The sequence below is a fragment of the Wyeomyia smithii genome, chromosome 3 (assembly GCF_029784165.1).
Source record: "Wyeomyia smithii strain HCP4-BCI-WySm-NY-G18 chromosome 3, ASM2978416v1, whole genome shotgun sequence".
NCBI lineage: Eukaryota > Metazoa > Arthropoda > Insecta > Diptera > Culicidae > Wyeomyia > Wyeomyia smithii.
The window spans coordinates 45,786,930-45,812,135 of NC_073696.1; the positions used below are offsets into that span (position 1 = coordinate 45,786,930).

Consider the following 25,206-nt stretch of genomic DNA (forward strand, 5'->3'; position numbering starts at 1 on the left):
TACTTTTTATGGTTGCAGATGCATTGAAAAAGGAATCGGACCAGTTTTTCGAACGAACTAGAGCTGAACTGCTGCTGCCGAATAATGCTAAGATGGAGGTTACGTTACGAATGCTGCGAAATGAGAAAAAAGATGAATTTCTGAGTGTACGTAGCAAATCGAAACGATTGATACTGGAACTAACATTATTTCCTTGCAGGACTTTCTTCAACTAGCCGACTTCTGGGCAAACATCGACTCGTTGGACATTATCAAGCTGTACGGCGTAACACTGTTCAAGCCGATCTCGATGGTGCTGGAAAGCTACCGGGAAGGTCCGCTGGATGAGTTCCTGAGGCGGCATCCGCGTGTTTCGTTTTCGTCACTGATTGAGGTTGCCCATTCATTGGCGCGTGCTCTCTACTATCTGCAGGAAAATGGGCTCGTCCACGGTCGACTACGATGTTCGTCGATGTTGGTTACGCAGTACGACCGAAACGAGAACCGACTGATAGCGAAACTCGGTGATCCGGGGCTGCGTCAGCAGCAGCAATACACCGAGCGTGATTTGCTCTGGATACCGTTGGAGTATCACGAGCTGGGGCCGAGGGAAGTGCAATTGTTGAAACAGGACATGAAGGCGGATGTCTGGGCCTGTTCGACGACCCTATGGGAGATTTTTAGCCGCGGCAGACGGCTGCTGGTGAAAAATGCAAAACAATTTTTAGCCGGTGGGCATCGGTTGGGGGCGCCTGCGGAATGCAAGGATATCAAGGAAATCTACCAGTGCATGTACAACGGGTGGCTGGTGGATCCAGATAAACGCTTCGCTCCGCAGATGATAATTTCGAAATTGGTGCAAGCCAGTGAGTAGTTATTCAAGTTTCGTCTGAGTACAGCTTACGTCATCAAACTTTTTTTATCGACTAGAGCAAAAAAGCAACTATTGTGTGATAGGCCATAGTACAGTAAACGGAACAACGAATTCAACCAACGGTTCTTACTCTAAGCAAAGCATTTTATCTATAGAAACAGGTACCTTTGTTAATAATCGTTTTGGTAAAAATTTAATCGAGTTACATATTTCACAGACTCTACGTTGCTGCAATCTCGCGGTGATGTTTCCAGTTCTTCTTATGTGAGCCATAGCAGCGATTGTGATGGCGGCAGCAATGCATCCAGCGAGAATAGCTCGCATCCCTTAATTTCGAATGGTGGTTCGACGCATTACAGTGCCGGTTCGTATAGCGGTGGGTGGGGTCAAAGTCAAGCCGAGCGCTTCCTGTATGACTGTCCGGATTTTATCGAGCTGCCAGATGGTACCAAGGTAATCTTCCAAGGCGAGTTGGGTCAGGGACACTATGGCAAGGTTTACCGAGGCTGTCTCGACGATGGCAAATACTCGAAAGAGGTGGCGCTTAAAACGATCAACAATTTCGGCAACGCAATGGATATGGACAAGGCAGTCAAAGACTTCAAACGGGAGGTTTCGATAATGAAGAGGTTGAATCATAGGAACATTGTTAAGTTTATTAATTTTATCGACGAGCCGGACAAGCTGGTTGTGGTTATGGAGTACGTGGAGAATGGTTCTCTGTTGGACTACTTGAGTTATACGACTGATTTGAAAAAGATGAATTTATTGCGCTTCGCGAAAGATATAGCAAATGTAAGACTTATCACTCGTATTAGTGGAGATGGTAGTTGAAATTTGTGCTTTCTATTGCAGGGAATGAATCATCTATTCGAGAAGAAAATAATACATCGCGATCTGGCGGCCCGTAACATTCTGGTGCACAACATAAATTGTGTGAAAATCTCCGACTTTGGGCTAGCGCAGGTCACCGACGGTGGTAATTATTACGTGGCGCAGAGCAGTCGGCACCTGCCGATCAAGTGGTACGCACCGGAGACACTGTGCACGCAAAAGTACTCCTTCCAGTCGGATGTTTGGTCCTTCGGGGTAACGCTGTACGAAATGTTTACCCGTGGCAACACACCATACCCGAACGTGGAAATTCGGAACGGCAGCCAGCTGTTCGATTTGATTGTGAAGGATGGCATCAGGTAGGTGTTGATAACTTTTATCATTATATTTATCTTTAACCTGTTGGGGTCTTCAAGTGTACTGGCGTATAACTTATATGACTGTGGAAGCCTAATTTGCGCTAATTATCGAAACTCTGAATAATGATTTTTTAAGGTAAAATGGTTGAGGGAGAGATTAGATCAATGGTTCAATTGTTAAGATTTATTTCCATGGGTTGAATAATACGAAGGATGGAAATAACTTCTCAATTATTGATCCAATTTCTTTGATGTAAACGAATGAGTTGTGTTATATCGATCATAAATAACTCACAAGAAAAAGTTTTTTTTTTCATAAAAAACTAAAATTTTTCAACTTTAAAATTGAAATATCTCAAATAGTAGGAGGGTGGTATCCAAGACACGACCGCATAGTTGACGTAGGACTACAATAATTTTATATTTTTATTTTGAAGCTATGTTTGATTTGAGTTCGTTTTACTTTTGTAGTTTGCTTGATTTATTTAAACCAATTTGAGCTCAACATTTTTCATAAGGAAAGTATTTTGGTTCGGGTGGTAATATCAAGTATCTAGGTCGTTATATTACAAAAGTTCACATCAATGGACAACGTAATCCTAATTCCCTGACAAAAAAAAATCTAGGTCGTCAGCCCAAATTCATCAAGCGACACCTCAAACGACTTGGAACTAAAACTAGTTCATTGGTGGCCATTTCTACTGTTAAGGTCGCCATGAAAAAAAAAAACCGTTCATTTTTGGCATGGTTCGATTTTGGCAACAGAAAAAACTCTGGCGTATTGCCAAAATCGAACGGGGTCTGTATTTTGATTATTTCTTTGCAGCACTCTATCATAGAAAAAAAAATATTCTCTTTAACATTTACAAAGGTCCAGATACCAAATTTAGGGGGAAATTTGAGTCTAGAGCTCTATAGCAATGTTTTAGAGAAAAACCTTTTTTTTTCACAAAGTTACTTAAAATTATTGGAGCTATAAAATTGTTGAACAAGGTTTTCTATCTACAAAAATAAAAAAGTTAGATACTTAGTTAGAAAAGATAGATACATTTGCATCGAAAATGTTGGTCACCCTAAAATATTGCTATAGAGCTCTAGACCCAAATTTCCCCCTAAATTTGGTTTCTGGACCGTTGTAAATACCTTTCATTCCAATACAGCGAAAAGGCAACCTTCTATAAAATATTTAATTGAGTACGATTTAATAGAAATTAAACTTCCTTCTATATCTATTTGTCTTGTTGAAGTTGGCTCACTAACCGATCACGAAGCGGCAAAGATGTCACATAATTTTTTTTCCTGCAGTTACAAGCTCGTGGAAAAAACGATAACGAATTACAGCTTTAGTAGAAAATGTATATTCACAGAAAATTTGAAATTGAAATAGAAGTTTATGAACATGTTAACATTCAATTCAGGTCAATTTAAACATTTTATCAGTATACAGAATCAATCAGAAAAATTTGATCAGTTTCAAGATACCAAAGAACAACGAAGATACCATATTTGAAAGTTATATGTCTGTTATCTTCGAAAATAAACAGGACTAGAGTGATGCACAACATTAGCCTCAGAAATTAATGTTTGCATAGCGTTGTTCAATTACAAGTAAGGTTATGGAAAGTACACCGTGCCCCAGTGCTGAGTCGAGAAAATTTCCAGCTCGAAAAGTTCCTCGACCTGATCGGGAATCGAACCCGATATCACAACCGTGTGGTAGAGCTAGCCGACCGACATCGCTAACCACAGAACCACGGGGACCATCGGAACTCTAATATCAAGATGAAATGAATTTGGTTTTTCTCTATACCGCCACCGCGGGATGCTACTAGTATTGTCATATTGGACTAAATTCATTTAGATAGTAAAACATAATCATCAGTGCAGCTCGTTTAACTACCTATTCAAAGATCTGTACGGAGCATTTTGGTTTTCTATTGTCTACTCTATTAATAGTCTATTAATACTCTAAATTCAGTTATTTAAATAAATCTGAAAAAAGCAGAATGTAGAGTTCAAAAATAAACAACGCATTTTGTTGTCCCCTGCGGCGCAGCGTATTCTGCGGCATATCATATTGAATTCTGATACTATACTATACGAAACAAGAAGAAGAAGACAATTCAAACGGCAATTCGATTGTGTTCCACGCCCCACTGTGCGTCAACAGCGGCAATGTAATTTTCACTTGGCTTGACTGCACAAAAATTAATATCGAGTTTTTCTGCATTGATAGACGACGAGTAACCAGCGTTCTGTTTATACATTGCTCGGTGCAGTACTGTTGCCTGTGCCATCATATTCTCCTTCAAGACAACAGTTTTATTAACATTAACATATTTATTACCAGCAGAACGTAATTCTGGTGCTTATTACAGGAGTCACTTCACTGTGAAATCAGAGTGAAGTGAACAAAATCCTATTACGGGACTCACGTCACTGAGAAAAACGTCGCGAAGTGACATCTGCCGTGGAATCTGGGTTATTATGAGTGTCATATCAGTGAAGTGATAACGGAAAAAGCGACGTTTCGCGTGGAATTATTTTAGGACCATTTTGAACGGTGAAATGATTCCACGAAGCTGCCATAAGTCTTAAAGTTGATTGATTTGTGATTTAATGGTAAATATTGAGAAGAACTAGGATGATGCAACCCTTGTACATTATCACGGTATCTTCCGCGAATTGTGACAATATTTAACCCCCGGGAGAGGTGGAATGTGCGAGGTGTAGATGTTGTACAGGAGAGGACCCAAGATGCTACCTTGGGATGCATCGATGTTGAGTTACTCTGAGCACACATTGTCCAAGACCCTCGAAAAGCTCTGTCCGAGAGATAGTTTTTGATAATCCTAATTAAATATTTCGTAAAATTGTGCCGACTTTTCAAACGACTTGGAGAGGGCAGAGAGTAAACTGATTAGACGATAGTTCTTAGGAATAGAAGGATCTTTCCCTGGCTTGAGTACTGGGATGACTTTAGCTAACTTCCACATTGAAGGTGAGCCGTGGCTCAAGTGCTTGAGCTCGAGGTTAAATGTTCCTTTGGAACCAAACGGTTGTCGACTCCTTCAGAAACAGCCAGATCGAAAGGACTGACGACGTTACGTCAAATTGTGTGACGACACGAACTGCTGCCCCAGCGCGTTCGCCTTTTCAACAAGTAAATACCCCTGCTCGGACAAAACAAGTGGAGGGATAGGATTTGGTCTCTTTTTTAAAACTCTGGCTAGAGACCGAAAAGGTTTTGAATTTGGAGGAATCTGGCGTAGTTTTTGGCCAAACTCGTGGTTTCGCAGATCTTGGATTCGTTCCCACATAACCTTGTTCAGCAGAGTAACCACTCATGGTCTTTTTGGATCGGTCACCGGTTCGTTCGGTCTGGGGTCGAAAGATGTTTCGCAACCCTATGATGTGTTTAGTGTTGCTGTCGATATGAAAGGCGGTACTCGCCTTAGTTTGTTGTACGGGTAACGCTGGGTCACGGGCGACGGCATTCGCACGCTGGAGAGTGTTTTCAAGGGGTGGTCGATGTTGGTGTTCTGGTCGACGATACGTTAGAACCGGGCCCAGTCGGTGCGATAGTAGTCTCGCCTAGGATAATTGGCCACTGTCTCTGCAGTGGCACCCAAGTTCAGCACCACCGGATGATTGCTCCTCGAACACGACTGAAACCTCGAAGATGGCCATTTTGGATAGGAAGATGTCCAGGACAGAGTGAATCACGGACCGGGAGATTCTGGAAGGGCACTCCGGTGCTTTGATGTTGTAGTGCCTGATCACAAGGTCTTCCGCTGCGAAGATGCAATTCCGGATTTGTCTTCGGTTACCCCACAACTTGTGCTGAGCGTTCAGGTCCCTCGCAATGATGTACTTCGCCCGCCGCCGAGTCAGCTTGGTCAGATCGTTTCGTAGTTGAGCAGCGGTGATTGGGCTGAGTGAGGTTTCGACTTTATTCCTGATGAAGCCATCCTTGGTAGTCTTAAGCTGGAAACTCGGCAGCAGGCGACGTTGCTCTTCGCAGCGATAGCAACTTCTCCACTTCTTGCACCGATCCTGTCTAGTCGTACCAGCTGAAAGCCCGGGAGGAAGACGTTAATTTTCGACTTCAGATGAGTCTCCTTAATGACCGAAATATCGACCTTCTTCTCGCCTAGGAAATCGAGAAGCTCAACGTGTTTGCTCCTAAGAGAAGATATATTCAAATTCGCAAAAATGAAGGGTTTATGGTCCATAGTTGTAGATTGGGGCGACGATTGTAGCAAGCTACTGGCTGCTGGTTTTGTTTTTATGCTTGTGTTTGTGCTTCGTACCGGTGGATGTTTTCTGCAGCAGATGTGTTTTGGCTGTCCATCGTCTTATTTTTCACTTGCTTCGATTGCTCCGTGCAGTCATTGTCGGTTATATCATCTAAAAGAAACAGAAAGAGGCAGTTTGGTGCCAGCCACGAAAGTCCCCTTGGCGAGATCCAGAAGGCACTCCATGGTACTCGACGCGAAATCCAACGCGAAAGAAAAACTTGCAAAACAAAATACGGAGAACGAACGAAAAGCAGCGCAAAAATATAGAGACTACTGCTCAACACGCCAACAGAGAATGATGACGAGAATGCACTTGGCGGAGGGCTTATATAGTCTATCTGAACAGTTCTGTCCGATGCCTATCAGACATGCGTGTAGGCATGTTTTTGAGTTTTTTCTTCGTTTTATTTATCAATTCCTGCTCAGTTTTCGCGACAAAACCATTTGGAGTTGATCTTATGCTTTAGTTTGGCCGATTCTCAATGGGTCGCAACCTAGGGCGTTGAGCGGGCTCATCAACTTGGGTACCATAACGATATTCAGACGCTCCATATCCTCCAACGATCGCTTCGAGTAGTGGGCCGACGCCAGATCCAGCCAAAACACCACGTCTTGGGCCTTATGGTATTTCTTGATGAATGACGCAACTTCCAGCAGGCACTTTCTACTATAAATTTTTCCGTTCACGGCCCGTCCGGAGAGAAAGAAGAGCGGCTTTGACATCCCTCCTCGCTGATTGTCAGCCACAGCGGCACCTTCTTGGGGAACTTGGTGTGTGAAGTGAATTTCATCTCGGTGCTGATTTCCTTCGTGGGGGAATTAAAATACGAAGTGCCCTGCCAGTCGTTGCCATCCAGGCTGAGATAGGTCTCGTCGTCCATCATCACCGCCACGTCGCGATTTGCCAGGAAAATCGACTTGACATCTTATTCAGGCGCTATCGCTGCGTCATTGCCTGCAGCTACCAGCCCAGTGGACGCTTCCTGACATGAATGCCCATGTTCGCCAGGTACTTTTTCACTGTATGGCCGGTTGCATCGACCTCTCGGCCAAGCGTACGTAGCGATGTAGCCTCTTTTCCCTCGGTTTTCCCCTTCAGCATCCTTTGGAGCTTCTTGTCGGTCAGGGTTGTTAGTCGTCCGGAACTGGGCTTTCTTTCGATGCTCTGATTGTTGTCCACGAACTGCCGCACAATGTCCGTTTTCGACGCGACGGGATACCGTTCTTTGAACGCGCACACTTCTGAATGGAGTAGCTTCGCTTATTTCTCCATCACGGTTAGAGTTCGACTGATAGAGCTGTAAAATTTTTCCTGCTGACTCATGGGTTTATGGAAAAACAAAACTTGGGGGTTTTTCATTTTCAATAAAAAAAAAATAACCAAAGAGATGTATGAAATTGGACATATTTTTCCCATTATCCGGTTTTAGATTTTCATTTTACTGCCTTATGTAACCGAACTTCCTAAGAGACGTAGCTTTACGTCATTATCCTAGACAACCCGATCTGCTGTTTAAGCATGGAATTAATTAAAATTATTAACCCCTCTTAAATTTTTAGACTGGAGCTACGCGGGGACGACCGAGACGTGTACGATCGGCTGATGGCGCCCTGTTTCAACCTGAACAACCAGCTGCGTCCAACGTTCCAGGAGCTGCTGGAGAAAATCGAGGAACTAATTAATCAATACGGCGAATCTATCCAGCCCCTGTAAAGGTAAACATTTTGCGCTTAGTGATAGGGTAAAAGACGCATTCAATCAAATAGTCGCCGAACGGTTGTAGGCGATCGTGCCAGCTGCACTTTTTATAGGCTAGGTGAAATATTTTGAATTGCAAACAATAGATGAAAGAAAAACTATTCTTTTTATGGAGTACGTACTACAGATTTTTATGCTTGAACAGTTAGAATTAAATAATAGAAAAAAGTGCACATACAGTTTTTCCTGCACGCCACTGCAGTGTTTTTAATGCGCTACTGCGTTTATTTAGATAAGATGCACGCACTACGAATACAAACTCTTAGTTGTTGCTGGTCTAATTGTACTGTCAATAAGTGTAGCTCAAATATTTCCAGAAAAAAAAACTTGAAACAGTGCCCGTCTAACTATGCATATGTGTCTTACGTAATGATTGTTACAATTACCTACTATAAGTGAAGCTTTGCGCTTCGAATCCTGACTTTTTAGCATGTATAAGTCGTGTTACTTACTGATCACTTTTATGCCCTCAATCGACCGGTTCCCGATTGAGGCCTAGTGCGTAAGTGCAAGTGAGTCGACAAAAACGAAAATTTATTCTCAAAGTGCCACACCTAGAGACCGAAGTTCTAGTAGTACTTCGGTTCCCACCGCTCCGCCTCTAGTTTTAACGTTAGCGTTTTATTGTTTATTTTATTTTCTTAGTGTGTGTGTTATGTTATTGCATCCCTCCGCCGGGCTTATTTTTTCCGGTTCGTTGAGCTTCCTGGGTGTGCGAGTGCAAAAAAAAAGGTTTATTTCGTTTTCGTTGCATAAAAAATTCTTTTTTATTTACCTAGAAAAATTAAGTTTTAACGACATTTTTTGATTATCGCTCGTCGCATGTCAGCTACCCAACTTCCCTGACTTACGTTTAGCCCTTACACAATGAGATGGATCAGAGAGATTTTATTAGTTCCATATCAGATAAGAGAAAATAATTGAGCCTGAAGTATAGGTATAGAAAGAAATGACGCAAACATGATCAAATTTCGTAGTTAAGATGAACGTATTTTGAATTTACAATGTACTGAAGCGGAAAATGAATAACAGAAAAGATTTAAATAACTTGAATAAATAAGTGTATATTAATGTTTCACTCTTGAGATGCTTTTGTGCAATACAGTTTTTTACTCTAAAACTTTTCGAAAATACGTCGCATAACACGCTAGGGCTTCGGTTTAAAAGGTAAAACGACCGCAATAGTGATTTTGATTTATTATCCTAAAAAAATGTGGTAGCTACTATATTAACACAGAAACGGTTTCATCATTAGTACGTTACATTAAAAGTGGTTGAAAATATAAATTTGAGGACATTCTGGTGGACATGTCTTTTGCGTAGAGATAATAAAAAGTAGTTTAGTTGGCGCTTCATTGGTGAGAAGACGTGGCCTCGTCTAGCTTCTCCTCCTCCACGCTTGAGGTAGCATTCACAGATGTAGGATGAAGGTTAACCTCGATTTCGTCGGCATATTCCTCGTCTGACACCAGCACCAGCTCGATTGGTCCGTTGGGCGGTATGACGATAGAATTTTCCAACAAAACCGTGTCGACGGCAGCTGAGAGAGGAACTATTTGATGCTCAACGGGCACTTTCGGACTGCTGTGCGACAACTCGTCCGAATCTTCAATGCTTTCGGTCGTGATCTCCACTGTGGAGTCTTTAGGTGAACTTTCACTTTCACTGTGATGTTCGCTACTGCTGTAGCGCGAGTGTAGTGAATCGAGTCGTGTAGTTAATCGTGATCCTCTTTGTAGGGTTCGATTCATTTGATCTAGCAATGATTGACTTTGGTTTTCCAATCGCTGGAGACGATCGGATCGACTTTGTGTGTAATCACGTTCTCGTTCCGTCAGAGCTGCTTGCTCAGTCTGGAAAAGTTCTGTAGTTTGGTTAGCAACTGGTTGATGCTCCGATGGACAACCAGTCGAGGGAGATTCCGATTGTCTGGCTATGAACCCGTTGTGAATTTCATCGATTTGAGCGGAAATTTCGCTTCCCCGAGTCACAGTTCGTGAGAGCTTGTTGTGAAACTCCCTAGCCTCTCGTTCTAGACGTTCTAGCCGTGCTGCTCTTCTCTGTAAATAGTCCTCTTCAGTAGGTGACAGCACTCTGGATGGACCTTCTGTAGAGCTATTTTCATTTTCGTCCGATTTCGCTGGAGTGACATAACTATCCAACCTAGAATTTAGCTCTTCCATACGCTTCAGCCGAGCTTCGCGTTTCATATTGAATACCTCTTCGCTGGTTAATTCCGGTTCTTTGGGAAGTTCTTCAACGGGACTTAAGCTTCTCTGTTCGATCTTTTCAATTTCTGAGCATTCGGAATCATCACTAGCTTCTTCTTCGGTATCGACTTCATCATCATCTTCATCTACATTAGTTTGCTCCTGCCCAAGTCCGGCAAGCCGCATAAACATCTCCTCGGCAGTTTCCGGGCCAGTTTTCTTTTTCTCCTTTTTCTTTTTCTGTGTTTTTGGTTTTTTAATTATTTGCTCCTCCGGAAAAAGGTCCTCAATTTTTTCATTACAAAACTGATTGGTTCGCTCAACGTTGTTAAGCGATTTCATATCCGATTCACTGTGACACTTTCTAACTGTCAGTATGGCAATCGGTTCGACACCCGTCAGGGAGGAGCTTCGACAGCGGTTGAAATTAACCAACAAATTTCTAATCTTCTCCGATCTTTGTGACGTTTTCTGTCCTCCGGAGTATTCTTCGTCCTCGTCGTCGGTCGGCTGCTCGTCACTGTACCCACTTTCGCCCGAGTTGTTCAACGAGTCCTGCTTCTTGCGTGCCACAAAGTCGGCCTTCAAAATTCGCCACTGATCCTCGGATTCGATGTTTTTCTGTCGAGCGGCGGACCACTTCAGGCGGCAGTACTCCAGTTCTTCCTTCAGCTCGCTTAGAAGACGTCGCTTTTGCTGCAAATGGTAACGTAAAATTTGCTCCTGAGTGTGCAGTTGCCTGTGTTGGCGCTGCAAGAAAGAAAAACACATCAATTTCAAGTTCGCCTGACTATTCGTAGTGGAACCTACTTGCATTTTGCCAACCAGATGCCATGTTTTAGTTAACTCCAGACTCACTGCACTGAGACGCTTTTCTTGCGTTTCCAAACGGCGCTCCAAGTGGGTGTTGAGTGTCTTCAGCCGGTTGGTTTCCTTTTTCAGCGATTTTTTCTCCAGAATGAGATCCTGAAAATCAATAAAATTATAAATTGGTATAAATGGTGTCCTAGTTCTCTCTCATTGACCGTTTTGTTAAGATAAAATTTTAATTCTTCCAAAAATTAACGCGCCTCAAAGTAAGCTGCTAAGCCCCATCCCAAAAAAAATCTTACACACGGCTATGGTTTTAAGCACTGGTTCTTTTCCCGCTAACATACCTTTAGTTTAAGGTAGGTTTTGCTCACGCTTACAACAGTCTTCGTTCCGTTATTGGTTTGCTCTACTTTCAGACAGTCATCACTCTCTCCGTTTTCCTGCGATAAATAAAACGACAGAACAAAAAAACAACAATGTGATCAAGTGATTTGTGTCTCAAAATGTGACATCATTTGCTAAAAATTATCCACATGAATAAACTCACCACAAAGGGAACCGGCTCCGCGTGCTCCTGGTGATTCACCAACTCAATCAAAACACGCCACACTTTTGGCAATTTGTCAGCGATTTGCTCCGGTGAAGCTTTCTGTCCATCCTCGGTGAACCATCCTCGCCCATCGCTGGTCACCGCAGTGGGTGCGTTCTTCTCATCACTCATGCCTTCCCCTGCTGCATCCGGGTCGTTGTTTTGGTCGTCCACTTCGGCTACCAAATCATACAAAGCACGCGGCAAAAACGCACCCAAATCGATTGTTTCCGCTTCCTGTTTGGTCATTTCGATAAGCAACCCCCGGTTCTCCTCCAGCACTTCGGTCAGCTTGTCCAGATTCACACCCCCTGGTGGCTGCTTTCGACTCATTCCGAGCAGGAACTTAGATATAAATTGATTTACGACGCTCATTTCGGCCTGCAGTTGTTTCGACTCGGACAACGATTGGTCTAACCGTTCCTTGGTGTGGGCGAGTTCCGTTTTTGTCGCTTCCAAGTCGGTCTGCATGCTAGCGACGTGCGACTCAAGATTTTTGTTCCTGCATTGTGGAAAGAAGGAGAGAAATGAAACATTTAAAACGCTATTTCACCGGTCATAAAACTTGTTAAAGTGTTGTTTAAAATTTTCCTACAAAAACACTACGTATTATTACTCTTGTTACGAATCAATAAATTTACAAAAAAAAAAAAGAAAAAATACCGCAGACGAATTGTTGTTTAAACATCTTATAAACAAGCTTTGGGTTTGCAAAAAAAAAATAATCAAATGCGCAGTTTTCTGTTTCGAATCACGCGTCGCACAAAAAAAACGAATGCCGACTTAATTTCGCGCTACTTACTTTTCCTGTTCCGCTTCGAGATCGTTTTTACGCAGCTCGAGCTGCCGCAGCAGATTGTCGCGCTCCATCCGCGAGACCCGTTCCCGTTCCTCGTACAGTTCGCGTAGATTGCGGATGTTGGTCATTTGTCGTTCGTACTCTCGGCGCAAATCGGCGGACATCAAGTGCATTTCCCGCTCCTGCAGCGAGTCCTCGATCTGGCGCAGTTTCGCCTTTAGCTGTGGATATCGTGAAAATGAAAGAAAAATACAATAATTTTGACGTAAGGTGGAAATTATACTCTTCATTTTCAACCGAATTGGAGGGGAGATAAGCTTTGTCACTGATTCGTAATAGTACAAAAATAAATGTTTATTCAATGCATGTTTTTTGAGATTTATATTCATCCTTTTTTTGGGTAAAATATGAGTAATTAATAAGCAATTTCGTGACCTTATCATTTGATGACTAAGTTGTTACTTCTTAAAAAACTTAAATCAACACGTTCTCAAAACAAAGTCCTTATCCAGTCTCAAAGGGGTCTATTAAAGAATAAATGTACAGGGTGCCGGAAACCTGCAAAATCTGAGAATGTCAGGGAACTCATTTCATAATCTGGAAAATTAAGGACAGTGAGTGGAAGGTTTTGGATGTTTCCTGTAGATTAGAGAATGCACCATTGAATAAAAATGTTATTTCATATTTTACATTTAAGTATACTTTATGCCATAAATATTATCGAGTTGGACAGGCTCTAGTTATAGCGTGGAATTATTCTTGGTGAATGATGGCTAATGTGAATTTTCGACATGAAAATAAACTGTTGCGTTTACTTTTGGTTTTCATTAATGGACTGATTTGATTGACACGCATCCCAATTGAAATTACAAAAAGATACAAATTTCTTCAAGGACAACATTTTTTCAAAATTATTACCTGCTACATGAATCGAGCATTTATAATTAATCTTCGAATAATATTTCAATGGCATTCTGCTGAAGTGAGAGATTTCGAAGAGGCAAGTCGTCAGTGCATCTTGAGCTGCCCGACAGGTCAGACGTGTTTTCGGTTGCTTGTGGACTGGTCTTTGACTGCCTATAGCTTCAAAGTTTGTGTTTTGTCAGTGTGTCTTTTGAAGATTACCTGGAAGTTCACTTACATCAGTCTTTCTCAAGACTACCTATTTACTACCTAGTCTTTCTCAAGACTTGCAATTTGATATTATTTTTGAACTTTTTTCGTATCACCTGAAATGGCAGGACGAAAAAAGAAACCACGCATCGCTACGGGGAGGAAAAGAGAGGCATCTCTTTCTGACACTAGGTTATGCAGTGAAAATTTATTTGATATTCTGCCTGAGCAAGAAGCCGGCGAAATCGAAATGTTCGACAGTAAAACTATTCAAAGTGAAATTTCTTTAAAAAAGGAAAAAGTTTCACCTATTGTGGTAACTATTGCTTCTGAATTTAACATTTTTAAAAGAGAACTTTCTACGTTTCTCTCCGACTTCAAAGTTACTTATCAAATTGGCCGAAGAGGTGAATGTCGCTTATTAGCTCAAACATTGCAGGATCGGAATCGTCTTATTCAGTACTGAAAAGTTGTATAAATGTTTTACATATGACACGAAGAGCGCCAAGCCGTTCAAGGTCGTATTGAAAGATCTCACCTCTACCCAAGAAAATTCTATTGAAACAAAAATCACAAGGCGAAAACAGTCAGAGACCTGGAATCTCCCTTGTTAATTATTTAATTCATTTAAATAGAACTGAGGTTAACAATGTGAAATTTTTTGACAAAGCACATACCATCTATAATGTACGAATAAAGTGGGAATTATATCAAAAGTTTGGCAGAGGAGAGAAGCCTATCACCCAATGCCGTATTTGCCAACGTTATGGCCATGGTTCAAAAATCTGTAACCTGGACCAAAAATGCCTCATTTTTGGAGACTCTTCTCACAAAAAGGACACATGTCCTGCGAAAGAAAGTAAAAATTTTCGCTGTGTGAATTGTAACGGCAACCATTCACACCAAATTCCTGAAACCAGATTCAGCAATCTTTACTGAAATTCAACAATAAAAAACATGTACTGAAATTTCAGCAATTTAAAAGTGTACTGAAAATTCAGCAATTTGTGTTGCTTTACCGACATTCAGCAATCTTTCCTTTGATTACTGAATATACGGCAATATACTGCCAAAATGAGAAAAAAATGGTGCCTGTTGTCAATATTTTTAGTCCGCGCGCGTAAAAAAGGCTTGTGCGCACGTAAAAAAGGCGTAAAAAAGGCTTGTAAGCCTTGAACGCCGACCGTTGAGACGTGAAGGAAGTGTTTGGTGAGTGGAAAAATTAATTAATCTTGTTTTTCTTCAGTTCAGTGGAGGAAAATGGCGATAGGACATCGGATTAACGGATCGGACTTGGGCGAAACATTACTCGAGGGTCAATTTTATCTTTGTGGCATGTTGAAGGTTAATAAATAATTAATAAATAATAAGCAAAAAATCGACTTCCAACGTGTTTTAAAATCTACACGAAGAATTCCCACTGAACTGATATTTCATTAATTCAACGGACGTTCGCTGCAAATTCATTAATAGTCCGTCAAACATGGATGACATTTCACATTGCTGAAAATTCAGCAGAGTACCGCCAAAAAGAATGACAGCAGAGTACCGTCAAAAAGAATGACATTTCACATTGCTGAAACATTCAGTAATATTTTATTGCTGAAATGATTTCTGAAGTTTCAGCGTGGCAAAATTCAGTAAAAGTTTAATGAATTTCAGTAAAAAAAATTGGTGTGTATGTCAAATTTTTATCAATACCCAGTCCATTTAGCAATTGTTAAGGCAAGGCAAGGTAAACAAAATTTAATTTCCCAAACAGAACAAACTTTACAACATATTGATAACTCTCCAATTGTACCGCTCAGTTTTTTTACTCCTGTACAGCATCGATTATCGTAGGCACAGGAAACAGGTAGTTTGAACATTATATTTCTTAATATGGGGGGTAAACAAAAATCGGTAGAAAATAAAAAAAATACATTGGTTACCTCAGCTGATATTACTACCGAAAATATTTTTTCTAATGCCAACTGCCTGAGACGGTAGGTAAACTTTCTTTTTTGCAACATGCAATGTTCGATCTTATGAACGCTATGGCAGGCAAATTCCATGTTTGAAGCAATTCAAATTGGAACAAATTTTGCATCTAAAATTGTTTTTAATTTAAAATTTAACAATGATTGTAAATATATCAATCAAAATTTTCAACTGGAATGCTCGCACATTGAAAGCCAATGAGAATGAGCTTCCTAATTTTTCAACAGTAATTAATGTGCACATTGCAATTATTACTGAAACATTTTTGAAGCCTTACTTTACTTCAAATTAAAAAATGATCCCAATTACGTGGTTCATAGATATGATAGAATTTAGGGTTCCAGCGTTGAAGTTGCTATTGTAATCCATCGCCGAATCAAACATCGTGCTCCTTTCCATCTTGAGACGAAAGTTATTGAAACTTTGGGAATTAAAGTTAAAAGAGAACTTGGGATTTTATTTATTGCCGCAGCATATTTACCATTCCAATGCACACGCGAGCACAAAAATTATTATAAAGGTGAGTTACAAAAACTCACCAGAAATCGACAATTTTAATGCTAACATCGATCATGTAATAATTCGCAAAGTAATTCCAATGGCAAAATTTTATTGAGTGATTGTTCCTCACGATACTATTTTATTTTGTCTCCGGAAAGTCCTACATGTTTTTCTTCTATAAAAAATCCATCAACAATCGATTTGGTACTAACAGATCAAATTCATGTATGTAGTGAGTTGATCACACATGTTGATTTTGATCCTGACCATCTTCCAATAACTTTTTCTGTATCACATGAATCAGTTTTAAACCCTATGAGCTCTGTTTTTTATTATCACAAGGCCAATTGGGAAAGATATAAAACTCATATTGAGAATAACCTCAATAAGCTGGATTTGCAAAACGAACGGAATATTTTTTTGCTCTCACAACATTTATTTAACACGGAACAGAATATTAGTCCGCTTTGAAAGCCTTAAAATGTGCAATTATTGATGCCAGGAATTATTCTGTTTCAAAGGCTCAAGTGAAATTTGATTCACCAATAATTATCGAAAATCTTCTACTTCTAATTCGTTTGAAAAATGTCCGCAGACGTCAATATCAACGTTCTCGTGACCCTATTTTTAAAACTTTTCATGCAGGTTGGCAAATGGCTGGACACGTGTAACTTGAGACCCTAATGAGGCCATTCACCTCTGTCCAGCAACTCCTATCCCAACCTCCACGTGGTGCCGACCGGAAAACGAGTAACCTTAGCGGAGATCGGGTAACCAACCCCCGGTGGAAACTATGGTCGTATGTTGACTGGGAAGGGGGTCAGCGTCTGACCCGGAGCGGGCGGCTGAATTATGGAATGCTGTATCCCGCCAGCTACACCTAAGATGGCAGCCCCATCAGCAGGATGTAGGTTTCGCGACCCTGGTAAGGTAGCATACCGAAACCTTTCTTCAACCTCGAACAACGAATTTAGTAATACGGAACGGATCAATCGGCAAAGACCTAGGCTACGAACACGGAAAAAGATTAAGGTAAACGATTGGAAATTGGGTACTTGGAACGTCCGATCCCTCAATGAACCGGCGCTGGCTGGCTTGCTTGCTCGCCTACAGCGGCAGGGAGTCGAAATCGCAGCGATTCAGGAAGTTCGGTGGCCAAATTTCGGAGAAAGGGAATTCCGTGCAGTAGACCCTATTGCACGCACTTACCGACTCACCATCTGCTTGTGGACTTCAAGGCGGCATACGACTAAGTGAAAAGAAACGAGCTGTGGCAGATCATGCTTGAACACGGTTTCCCTACGAGACTAATAAAGCTGATTCGTATGACACTGGAGGAATCAAAATCGTGCGTGCGGATAGCTGGCGAGACATCAGCCGCGTTCGTAACGTTGGATGGACTGAAGCAGGGGGATGCCCTCTCCAACTTACTGTTTAACATCGCTCTTGAGGGCTCAGTACGAAGAACAAACGTGGAAAGAAACGGTACGATCATCACGAAATCTCACATGTTTCTTGGTTTTGCGGACGACATCGATATTATCGGTATCAACCGTGAGGCCGTGGAGGAGGTCTTCGTACCTTTTAAGAGGGAAGCAGCGAGATTGGGACTTGTCATTACCCGATCAGAAAGACAAAACAAAAATGTAACAGAAGCTGTATGCAAAAACCTTTCAGGTTGTGTTTCAAATTAGATCCCGTTAGGTGTTAAAATAACAGAAATTATAACAAGAAATATTCTACTAATATCAAACCCATATTAAGCTTTGTTACTAACGTATCAGCTTTCTAACAAAGTTAGATAGCATATGGAACACCATAATAACAACTATTGTTATAAACAACAGGTTTTGATAGAGACGAAGAAAATGTGAGATTCGTCTCAGAACAACTTTATTTCAAGATTTGTTTTTATAACTCATTTAGATTCTATTTTGATATCAAAAGCATATGGGAAAATACAAAATCGTATCAAATTATGTTTTTTGTATCTCGTGTTGATAGAATATTGTAATTTTTTTGTTATGCTCTTCTGATCGGGTAACTCTGCCAAAACGAAGTACATGGTAGCTGGCAGAGAACGTGGGAGTCCCCGTGGTGTTGGAGATAGATAGATCTTGGCTTGTGACATGTGACAACGATATGAGCCGTGAAGTGAAACGACGAGTTGCAGCTGCGAACAGGGCCTTCTACGGACTACGTAACCAGCTAAGGTCCAGTAGTTTGCAAACTCGCACAAAACAAGCGCTGTATAGGACGCTGATACTCCCGGTGGCCCTCTATGGACATGAAATATGGACGCTGATCGACGAGTGCTCGGAGTTTTGAGCGTAAAGTTCTGCGATCGATACTTGGCGGTAAACTGGAAGATGAAGTGTGGCGCAGACGCATGAATCACGAGTTGTACCAGGCATACAAACATGCTGATATAGTGAAGGTAATACAGCGGAGCATGCTTCAGTAAGCTGGACATGTAACCAGGATGCCTGACGAGAGAGCCGCCAAAATTATCTTCAGAAGAGAACCAGGAAGAGGCCGTCTACTCCGTGGTAGGCCTCGCACGCGGTGGATGTGCGCGGTGGAAGAAAATGCACGATCTGCTGGTTTACGAGGAGACTGTAGAATGGCTGCCCAAGACAGAAGAAGCTGGACATCTCTAATTAGTTCGGCCCTAGACCGGTTAGTCCGTTAGCCAACAAAGTAAGTAAGTATGAGGATTTACAGAAAGAGATTAAACATTAGGGTGGGGAAAAATGATCGATTTTCCAGAACCAAGTTTTTTTGGTTCCTTTTGGGGTCCCATACAACCCCAAACTTACTTGAAGTCGATTGGTTTTGTCTCCGCTTGGCGCATTGCATTTCAAATTTGTATGAAAATTTATATGGGAAAACCTACTTTTTTGCATTTACCCTTCTAGAGAGCTCAATAATGCTCGAATAATGCACTACATTATGTTAAAGTATAGTATTTAAGATGCCTAACAACTTTGCAAAAGACACTGAAGAGCAAGAATGTCTCTAAGAAGAGCCATAGCCTCTTCAAAGTTGAGTATATCGATTTTAATGCAAAAAATCTTGTTTTCTGCCAACATTACCAATGTACCGGCGTCAGTTGGATTCCCATCAGAAGTAACCTGTCGTAACGAGTTTATACACTCAATTGGACCAAGCAATCAAATTTAAGTCAATATTCTAGGCGTTAATAGAATCTACAACGTGTTTCAGAGGTAACTTCTGATGGAAATCTGACTGACGCCGGTACACTAGCAGTGTTGACAGAAAAAATGATTTGCAACATAAATTTCAACATACTCAACTTTGAACAGCTCTAGTATTTTTTTTGGCACACCCTAGCTCTTTAGTGTCTTCGGCCAAGTTGTTAGGCATTAAAAAACCTACCATAAGAAGTCATGAAACCAATGTTTTGAGCCATTTTGAGCCCTCTAGAATAGAAAATGCAAAAAAGTTGGTTTTTCCATACAAATCTCCATATGCATTTAAAATGCAATGCGCCAAGCGGAGACAAAACCAATCGACTTCCAATAAATTCAGGATTGTTTGGGGCCCCAGATAGAACAAAAAAAAATTGGTTCTGGAATTCTGCTATCAAGTTTCGTTTTTTCCATATAACGATTCCCCACCCTATTAAACATAGATTTACTCTTCTGAGAAATCAAAATTTTGAGACTAAAGTTGAAAAATTGAAACCATATTCAAAACACTTTTGGAAACTGTCGAAGATTCTTAAAAAACCTTCAAAGCCTATTCCAGTTTTAAAAGATGGTGAACGTTTTCTTGTATACAATGAACAAAAGGCTCAAAGACATGCTCCGCAGTTTGAGAGTGCTCATAATTCAAATTTGAATTTTGTGATTCCAATGAAGTCACACGTCAATTTGATTTAATTTCTTCCCAGAATTTTTTACCTGCAGAAATAATTGAAACTAACTTGAATGAGATTGAATCATTTACAAACATCTTCCTGAGAGCACAATGGATTTTTCAGGAAAAATTTTCAATTGCTACTACAATTTGAAAGCCGGATGAGAATCCAGCTGAGGTTTCAAGTTATCGACCAATCAGTTTGCTTTCTTCAATAAGTAAACTGTTTGAGAGAATTATTCTTAACAGGATGATGTCACACATCAACGAAAATTCAATTTTCGCAGATGAACAATTTGGATTTCGCCATGGGCACTCCAGTACTCATCAATTGCTCAGAGTTACCAATATGATACGAGCTAACAAATCTGAAGGTTAATGCACTGGAGCTGCTTTTTTAGACACAGAAAAAGCGGTGCTTGTTACGGGAATCTCTTAACGATTAAATATATTTCACTCTCACGCTCACTTCAATTTTTGAGACCTATTCCCGATTCTACCTCAAGTGAGGTGACAAAAATAACCTCCGTGATGTGAGATTGCCAGTGAAGTGAAATTGAAGTGGAGTGAAATCCCAGAGAGTCGATTATTTTCAAACAAAAAAATTAATCGTCTTGTTACTCAATCCGATATATATTATCATTAGATCACAAATCAATCGATTTTTAAACGTTTCCCATCTTCGTGAAATCATTTCACCATTCAAAATGGTTGTGAAATAATTCCACGCGAAACGACGCTTTTCCCGTTTTCACTTCACTTATATGACACTCATTATAACCCAGATTTCATGGCAGCTGTCACTTTGCGACGTTTTTCTCACTTACGTGAGTCCCGTAATAGGACTTTATTCGCTTCACTCTGATTTCACGGTGAAGTGACTCCCGTAATAAGCGCCAGCATTATTCGACAGTGTTTGGCATAAAGATTTGATTGCGAAATTGCAAATTTTTAATTTTCCAATTTCCCTAATCAAAATTTTAAAAAATTATCTAACTGATCGAACTCTTCAGGTTGTCTACCAGAATTCAATATCAATGTTCTCGTGACCCTGTTTCAAACTGTTTGTAAAGATTTACAGATAGAGATTGAACATAGATTTGCTCTCCTTAGAAATTAAAATTTTGAAACTAAAGTTAAAAAATTGAAACCATATTCAAAGCCATTTTGGAAGCTGTCGAAGATTGTTAGGAAACTTTTAAAGTCTATTCCAGTTATAAAAGATCGTATCCAATGAACAAAAGGCTCAAATACGTGCTCAGCAGTTTGAGAGTGTTCATAGTTCAAATTTGAATTTTGTGAGTCCAACTGAGAAGATACTCATCATTATAACTTAAAATCTTCCCAGGGTTTCTTGCCTGCACAAATAATTGAAACTACTTGGATGAGATAAAGTCAATTATTAAAAATTTGAAAAATATGAAAGCACCTGGTAATGATGGGATCTTTAACATAATAATCAAACATCTCCCTGAGAGCGCAATGGAATTTATGGTTAAAATTTTCAATAGCTGTTTTAAAATTGTATAAATTCTTCAATTTTGGGAAAAAAGAAAAATTACTCTAATCTTAGAGCCAGATAAGAATCCAGTTAAGGTTCCATGTTTACAACCTATCAGTTTGCTTTTTTGTTAGTAGGTAAATTGTTTGAGAAAATTATCCCTAAAAAGGATAATGGAATATTCATTTTTGTAGGTGAACGGTTTGGATTTCACTATGAGCATCCCACTACTCATTAATTGCTCAGAGTTACTAATACGATACGAGCTAGCATACTTGAAATTTATCCGATATGAAACAATTTCAATGCATTCTTCGGCATGTTTTGTTTTTCAAAAAAAAAAAAAAATACTCAAACGACTTTGTTAAGAATGTGAATAAAATTTACCTCAAAAAAAAAAAAAAAAAAAAAAAAAACATTGCAAACAAGTCTGCGAGAATCTAGTGAAAGATTAAAAAAAATAATTTTTACATTTATCAAATAAATAACAACATTTTTTTTTGTAACCTTCATAACAAGCTCGTGAAAAATGCTTGGTTTGAAAGCATCTAATAATATATTAAAAGTAAATATACTCCAAAGATTGATATTTTTCATCAGATTTGTTATTGGCTTGATGAAGCAGACAGCAGCAGACACAACACGTGCCATTGCTCGTCTCCTCGATCCCATTTAGACAATGCGCAATTTGAATAATTACGTATTATTCCCCCGATGGTGATATCGCATTCTTTTGTTTTACTACCATGTTTACATGATATTCCGCTTTCATGGGCCTGTGTTACAACTAATGAGAAGAAGAGAATATCTTGAATAAATTTAACACGCAAGGTACAGAAGCCAGTTTCAAGACGAAGTTCTAGGTCTTTGTTTCTGGTTATTTATATTCACTTATGGCGCCATGCAGTAGGATGTATATCTAATGAGGACAATAATTACGCTCTCTGTGGAAAAAATTAGTGTGTGCACTTGGCATCATGTTATATTTCCACGATTTTTATGCAGCATTCAATTCTTGTTTTTGCTACCCCTTTTTTGGCAGACTGGGAAAAGTAGCAAAAGCATCAATTGATTCCATCCGTTTTGTATTCAACCAATTAAAATACCGTCGTCATGTTCCACCCGTAAAGTTCAAGTGCACCATTTTGGCTGGTTGTTTGCCTGGTTCAAATTTTTGGCATCCATCGACCCTCAAAACAAAATTCGTCACATGTTTTTCACCTGTCTATTACAGAGTCTCCCATTCTCCGCTTCGCTTGTCTGACAAAATCACAACACAACATGCAGCCACACTAACCTGCTTGACTTGATCTTCACGAATGGTGATGATTTCTTTGCCGGCCTTGATCACGTCCTTCAGGCCCTTGATCTGATTCTTCAACTGTCCAATGTCACTCTGTAGGCTTAGCACTTCAGCGTTCGAAATTTGCAGCTGAAACTGCGAATCTGCTAGTTCAACTTTTAGTTTCCGAAACTCTTGGTTCCGCGTGGCCACAGCGGCTTCCTCCTCGGCAGACGGCGTCCGGAGGGTTTGAACTTGCGCTCGTAACTGATCGATCACACTCTGCAGGGTGAGAATCTCCCCGTTGGCGGTCTGCAGCTGAAGCTGTGACTCAGCTAGATCTTTCTTCAGTGCGAGGCGTAAATCGTCCGGAGCAACTGCGGAGGTGCTTGAACTAGAATCGCTTTGTTCTGGCTGTTTTTCCGCGTCGTTCTCGCTTTCGTTTTGCACTGTTTCTGCCCCGTCGTTTGCATCCGGTAAACTCAATTCGTCGTCACCGTCAGCAGCAGCTGGTTCCGCGGTTGTCTTTGTGTGTTGTTGACTTTGAATGTAACGTATCAGCGCACGATTTTTCCCTTTTTCCTCCGCGAGGTCTTTTCTCAGCTGGTCCATTTCGTGCTTGATATCCGCCATTTTTGATTTTCGCAACTCACGTTTTACCGTTAATTCCTGGCGAAACTCCATCAGTTCTGCACACTTTTCCCCATCGCTGCTACAGGACGCGACAGGACAATGGTTGTTGTCAGGATCGCTTCCAGCATTAGCGCAATCGTTTTCCGTGTAAACTTCTGATTTATTACCTACTATTGCACAACTTTTGTCATCGTTCGTGGGAAAGGTAGACGCGCGGCTACCAACGCTTGGGTCATTTTCTTCTTCCGACCGTTCGCCCACTGTTTTCCCCGATCGGCTGTGCTGGGACGACATAAAACCTCCCATTTTTATGTCGTTTTTTCTGGTCTTGCTCGCAGTAATATTTTATCGGCGTCGTTACAGTACTGCTGCAGCTGACTAATATATACTCGGAACAACTGTTATGAAATCATTCTGCAAATACACGGATGCTTTTAAACGGAACGGGTACACTTTCTCGAAATGGGAAATTTAAACTGAATGAAACGGAATTGATTCGCGAATTGGAGCTCAGCAAAAGCCACGACAAAACCCAGCGGAGACTTTTCGTGTTCGAATGATCGCGTCGACTGAGCTATTTTTGGCCCTTCTCGCATCTGCAGAGAGGTTCGCCGATGATCGACAGAAAACCGACGGGAGAGAGAAAGAGAGGAAAGTTTCCTGCCATCTGATCTGATGCTGCGCGGCGATTTTCCGATCCACCTGATGGGAGGAAAATCTGCAGCTCGCTCCGTTTGATTGCAATACCGACCGAAAGGTAACATGCGTTTAGTGTGTACTATTTTTAGTACCGACCAGGAATGGTATACGCAACTGAGGTTGAGCAATGATTTCGGTAATTCGATTTCCCATAAAAATCATCTGCTTGTATACGCACACTAGTAACCCAAGCGGAGAACTTGAAAACAATTTAACCTTCTCTCGACAATGGCTAGTGTGACTTTTTGCGAACAACCGCCTAGATTTTGTCCTCTATGCACTAGCTTGCTAGGCGGCTGTTGAAATTCTGTTACGAGTGTTTACACGCAACATTACAGATCGGTAAACGCGTCTGTCTGATTCGAATTAATTTGTGTTGATGTATTGTCGATTAGGCAATTATTAATCATGATATTTTTGCTCAATAATAATTTTTCAAAAGGGGAGAATCAGAAGTTAATTGCGAGTCTCCAGAGCATTTTATTATTAGAGAGTAGTTCAAAACCTTTAGATAGAAAAGTGTTTCAACATACTTTCCGTTTTTCTGTTAATAGCTCAATGGTGTCCGTTGCATTTGAATAGTAACATTTAAGGAAAGATCCTATTCTGGAAGATCGTAAAATAATGAATTTTCTTAACTTTTTTCGGATGTTTAAAGATGTTTAGAGTTCGTGTATTTTGGCTACTGATTAAGGTATATTTGAAGATGTATTTTGCATGTCGTGGATGCAAATATAGTGAGTATTACGCTGTTGGCAGAACCTAACTGGTAGTACGTTACGATCTAAAAATTTTTTTAGTATATAGAAATATATTATTTTAATCGTTACATAGTCCTTTTTAAAATATTTCAAAAAATTGTCAAACTGACGGCCATTGTATTAATAATAAAATAGTAAATATTTTTTTCCATGAAAAATCACTATTTGAAAAATCATAAAACATTGAAAAATTCAGACATCAAAAAACGGCTCTGTAACAAGTAAGAAAATCTTTTTTCACATGCTAAAAAAATCAGCCAAATTGGTTCAGTAGATGCTAAAAAAACTTACCATAAAATGAAAAACATTGTTTTGGGAAAAAACGCTGCCAACAGCG

The 25,206-nt window shown here is 40.4% G+C and overlaps 2 protein-coding genes across 7 annotated transcripts in view; one reads left to right on the forward strand and one right to left on the reverse strand.

The window, feature by feature from the left end:
- Positions 1-9,191, forward strand: part of LOC129726915 (tyrosine-protein kinase hopscotch) — a 50,240-nt gene extending 41,049 nt beyond the window's left edge. For all 6 annotated transcript variants that reach the window (XM_055684167.1, XM_055684166.1, XM_055684168.1 and 3 more), the window contains 6 exons: positions 19-146; positions 200-845; positions 910-1,014; positions 1,071-1,648; positions 1,709-2,046; positions 7,908-9,191. In XM_055684167.1, the coding sequence (XP_055540142.1) occupies positions 19-146; positions 200-845; positions 910-1,014; positions 1,071-1,648; positions 1,709-2,046; positions 7,908-8,061 (1,949 nt within the window). In that variant the 3' untranslated portion in view covers positions 8,062-9,191. The remainder of the gene's footprint in view (positions 1-18; positions 147-199; positions 846-909; positions 1,015-1,070; positions 1,649-1,708; positions 2,047-7,907) is intronic.
- Positions 9,192-9,287: 96 nt separating this feature from the next.
- On the reverse strand, positions 9,288-23,969 carry LOC129726914 (restin homolog). Its single transcript, XM_055684165.1, has 6 exons — positions 22,792-23,969; positions 12,521-12,738; positions 11,677-12,220; positions 11,474-11,569; positions 11,127-11,282; positions 9,288-11,066 (listed from the first exon to the last, which is right to left on the reverse strand). The coding sequence occupies exons 1-6, from the start codon at positions 23,713-23,715 to the stop codon at positions 9,459-9,461; spliced, it is 3,546 nt and encodes a 1,181-aa protein (XP_055540140.1). The 5' UTR covers positions 23,716-23,969; the 3' UTR covers positions 9,288-9,458.
- Between the last annotated feature and the right edge of the window lie 1,237 nt (positions 23,970-25,206).

Bases quoted from the DNA above. Each gene is read 5' to 3' on its own strand.
- LOC129726914 (XM_055684165.1), bottom strand. From the start codon at position 23,715: ATGGGAGGTTTTATGTCGTCCCAGCACAGCCGATCGGGGAAAACAGTG. The intron at 12,739-22,791 runs GTTAGTGTGGCT...CGATATCCACAG, and splicing joins GTGAAGATCAAGTCAAGCAG to CTAAAGGCGAAACTGCGCCA. The intron at 11,570-11,676 runs GTGAGTTTATTC...TATTTATCGCAG, and splicing joins CGGAGCCGGTTCCCTTTGTG to GAAAACGGAGAGAGTGATGA.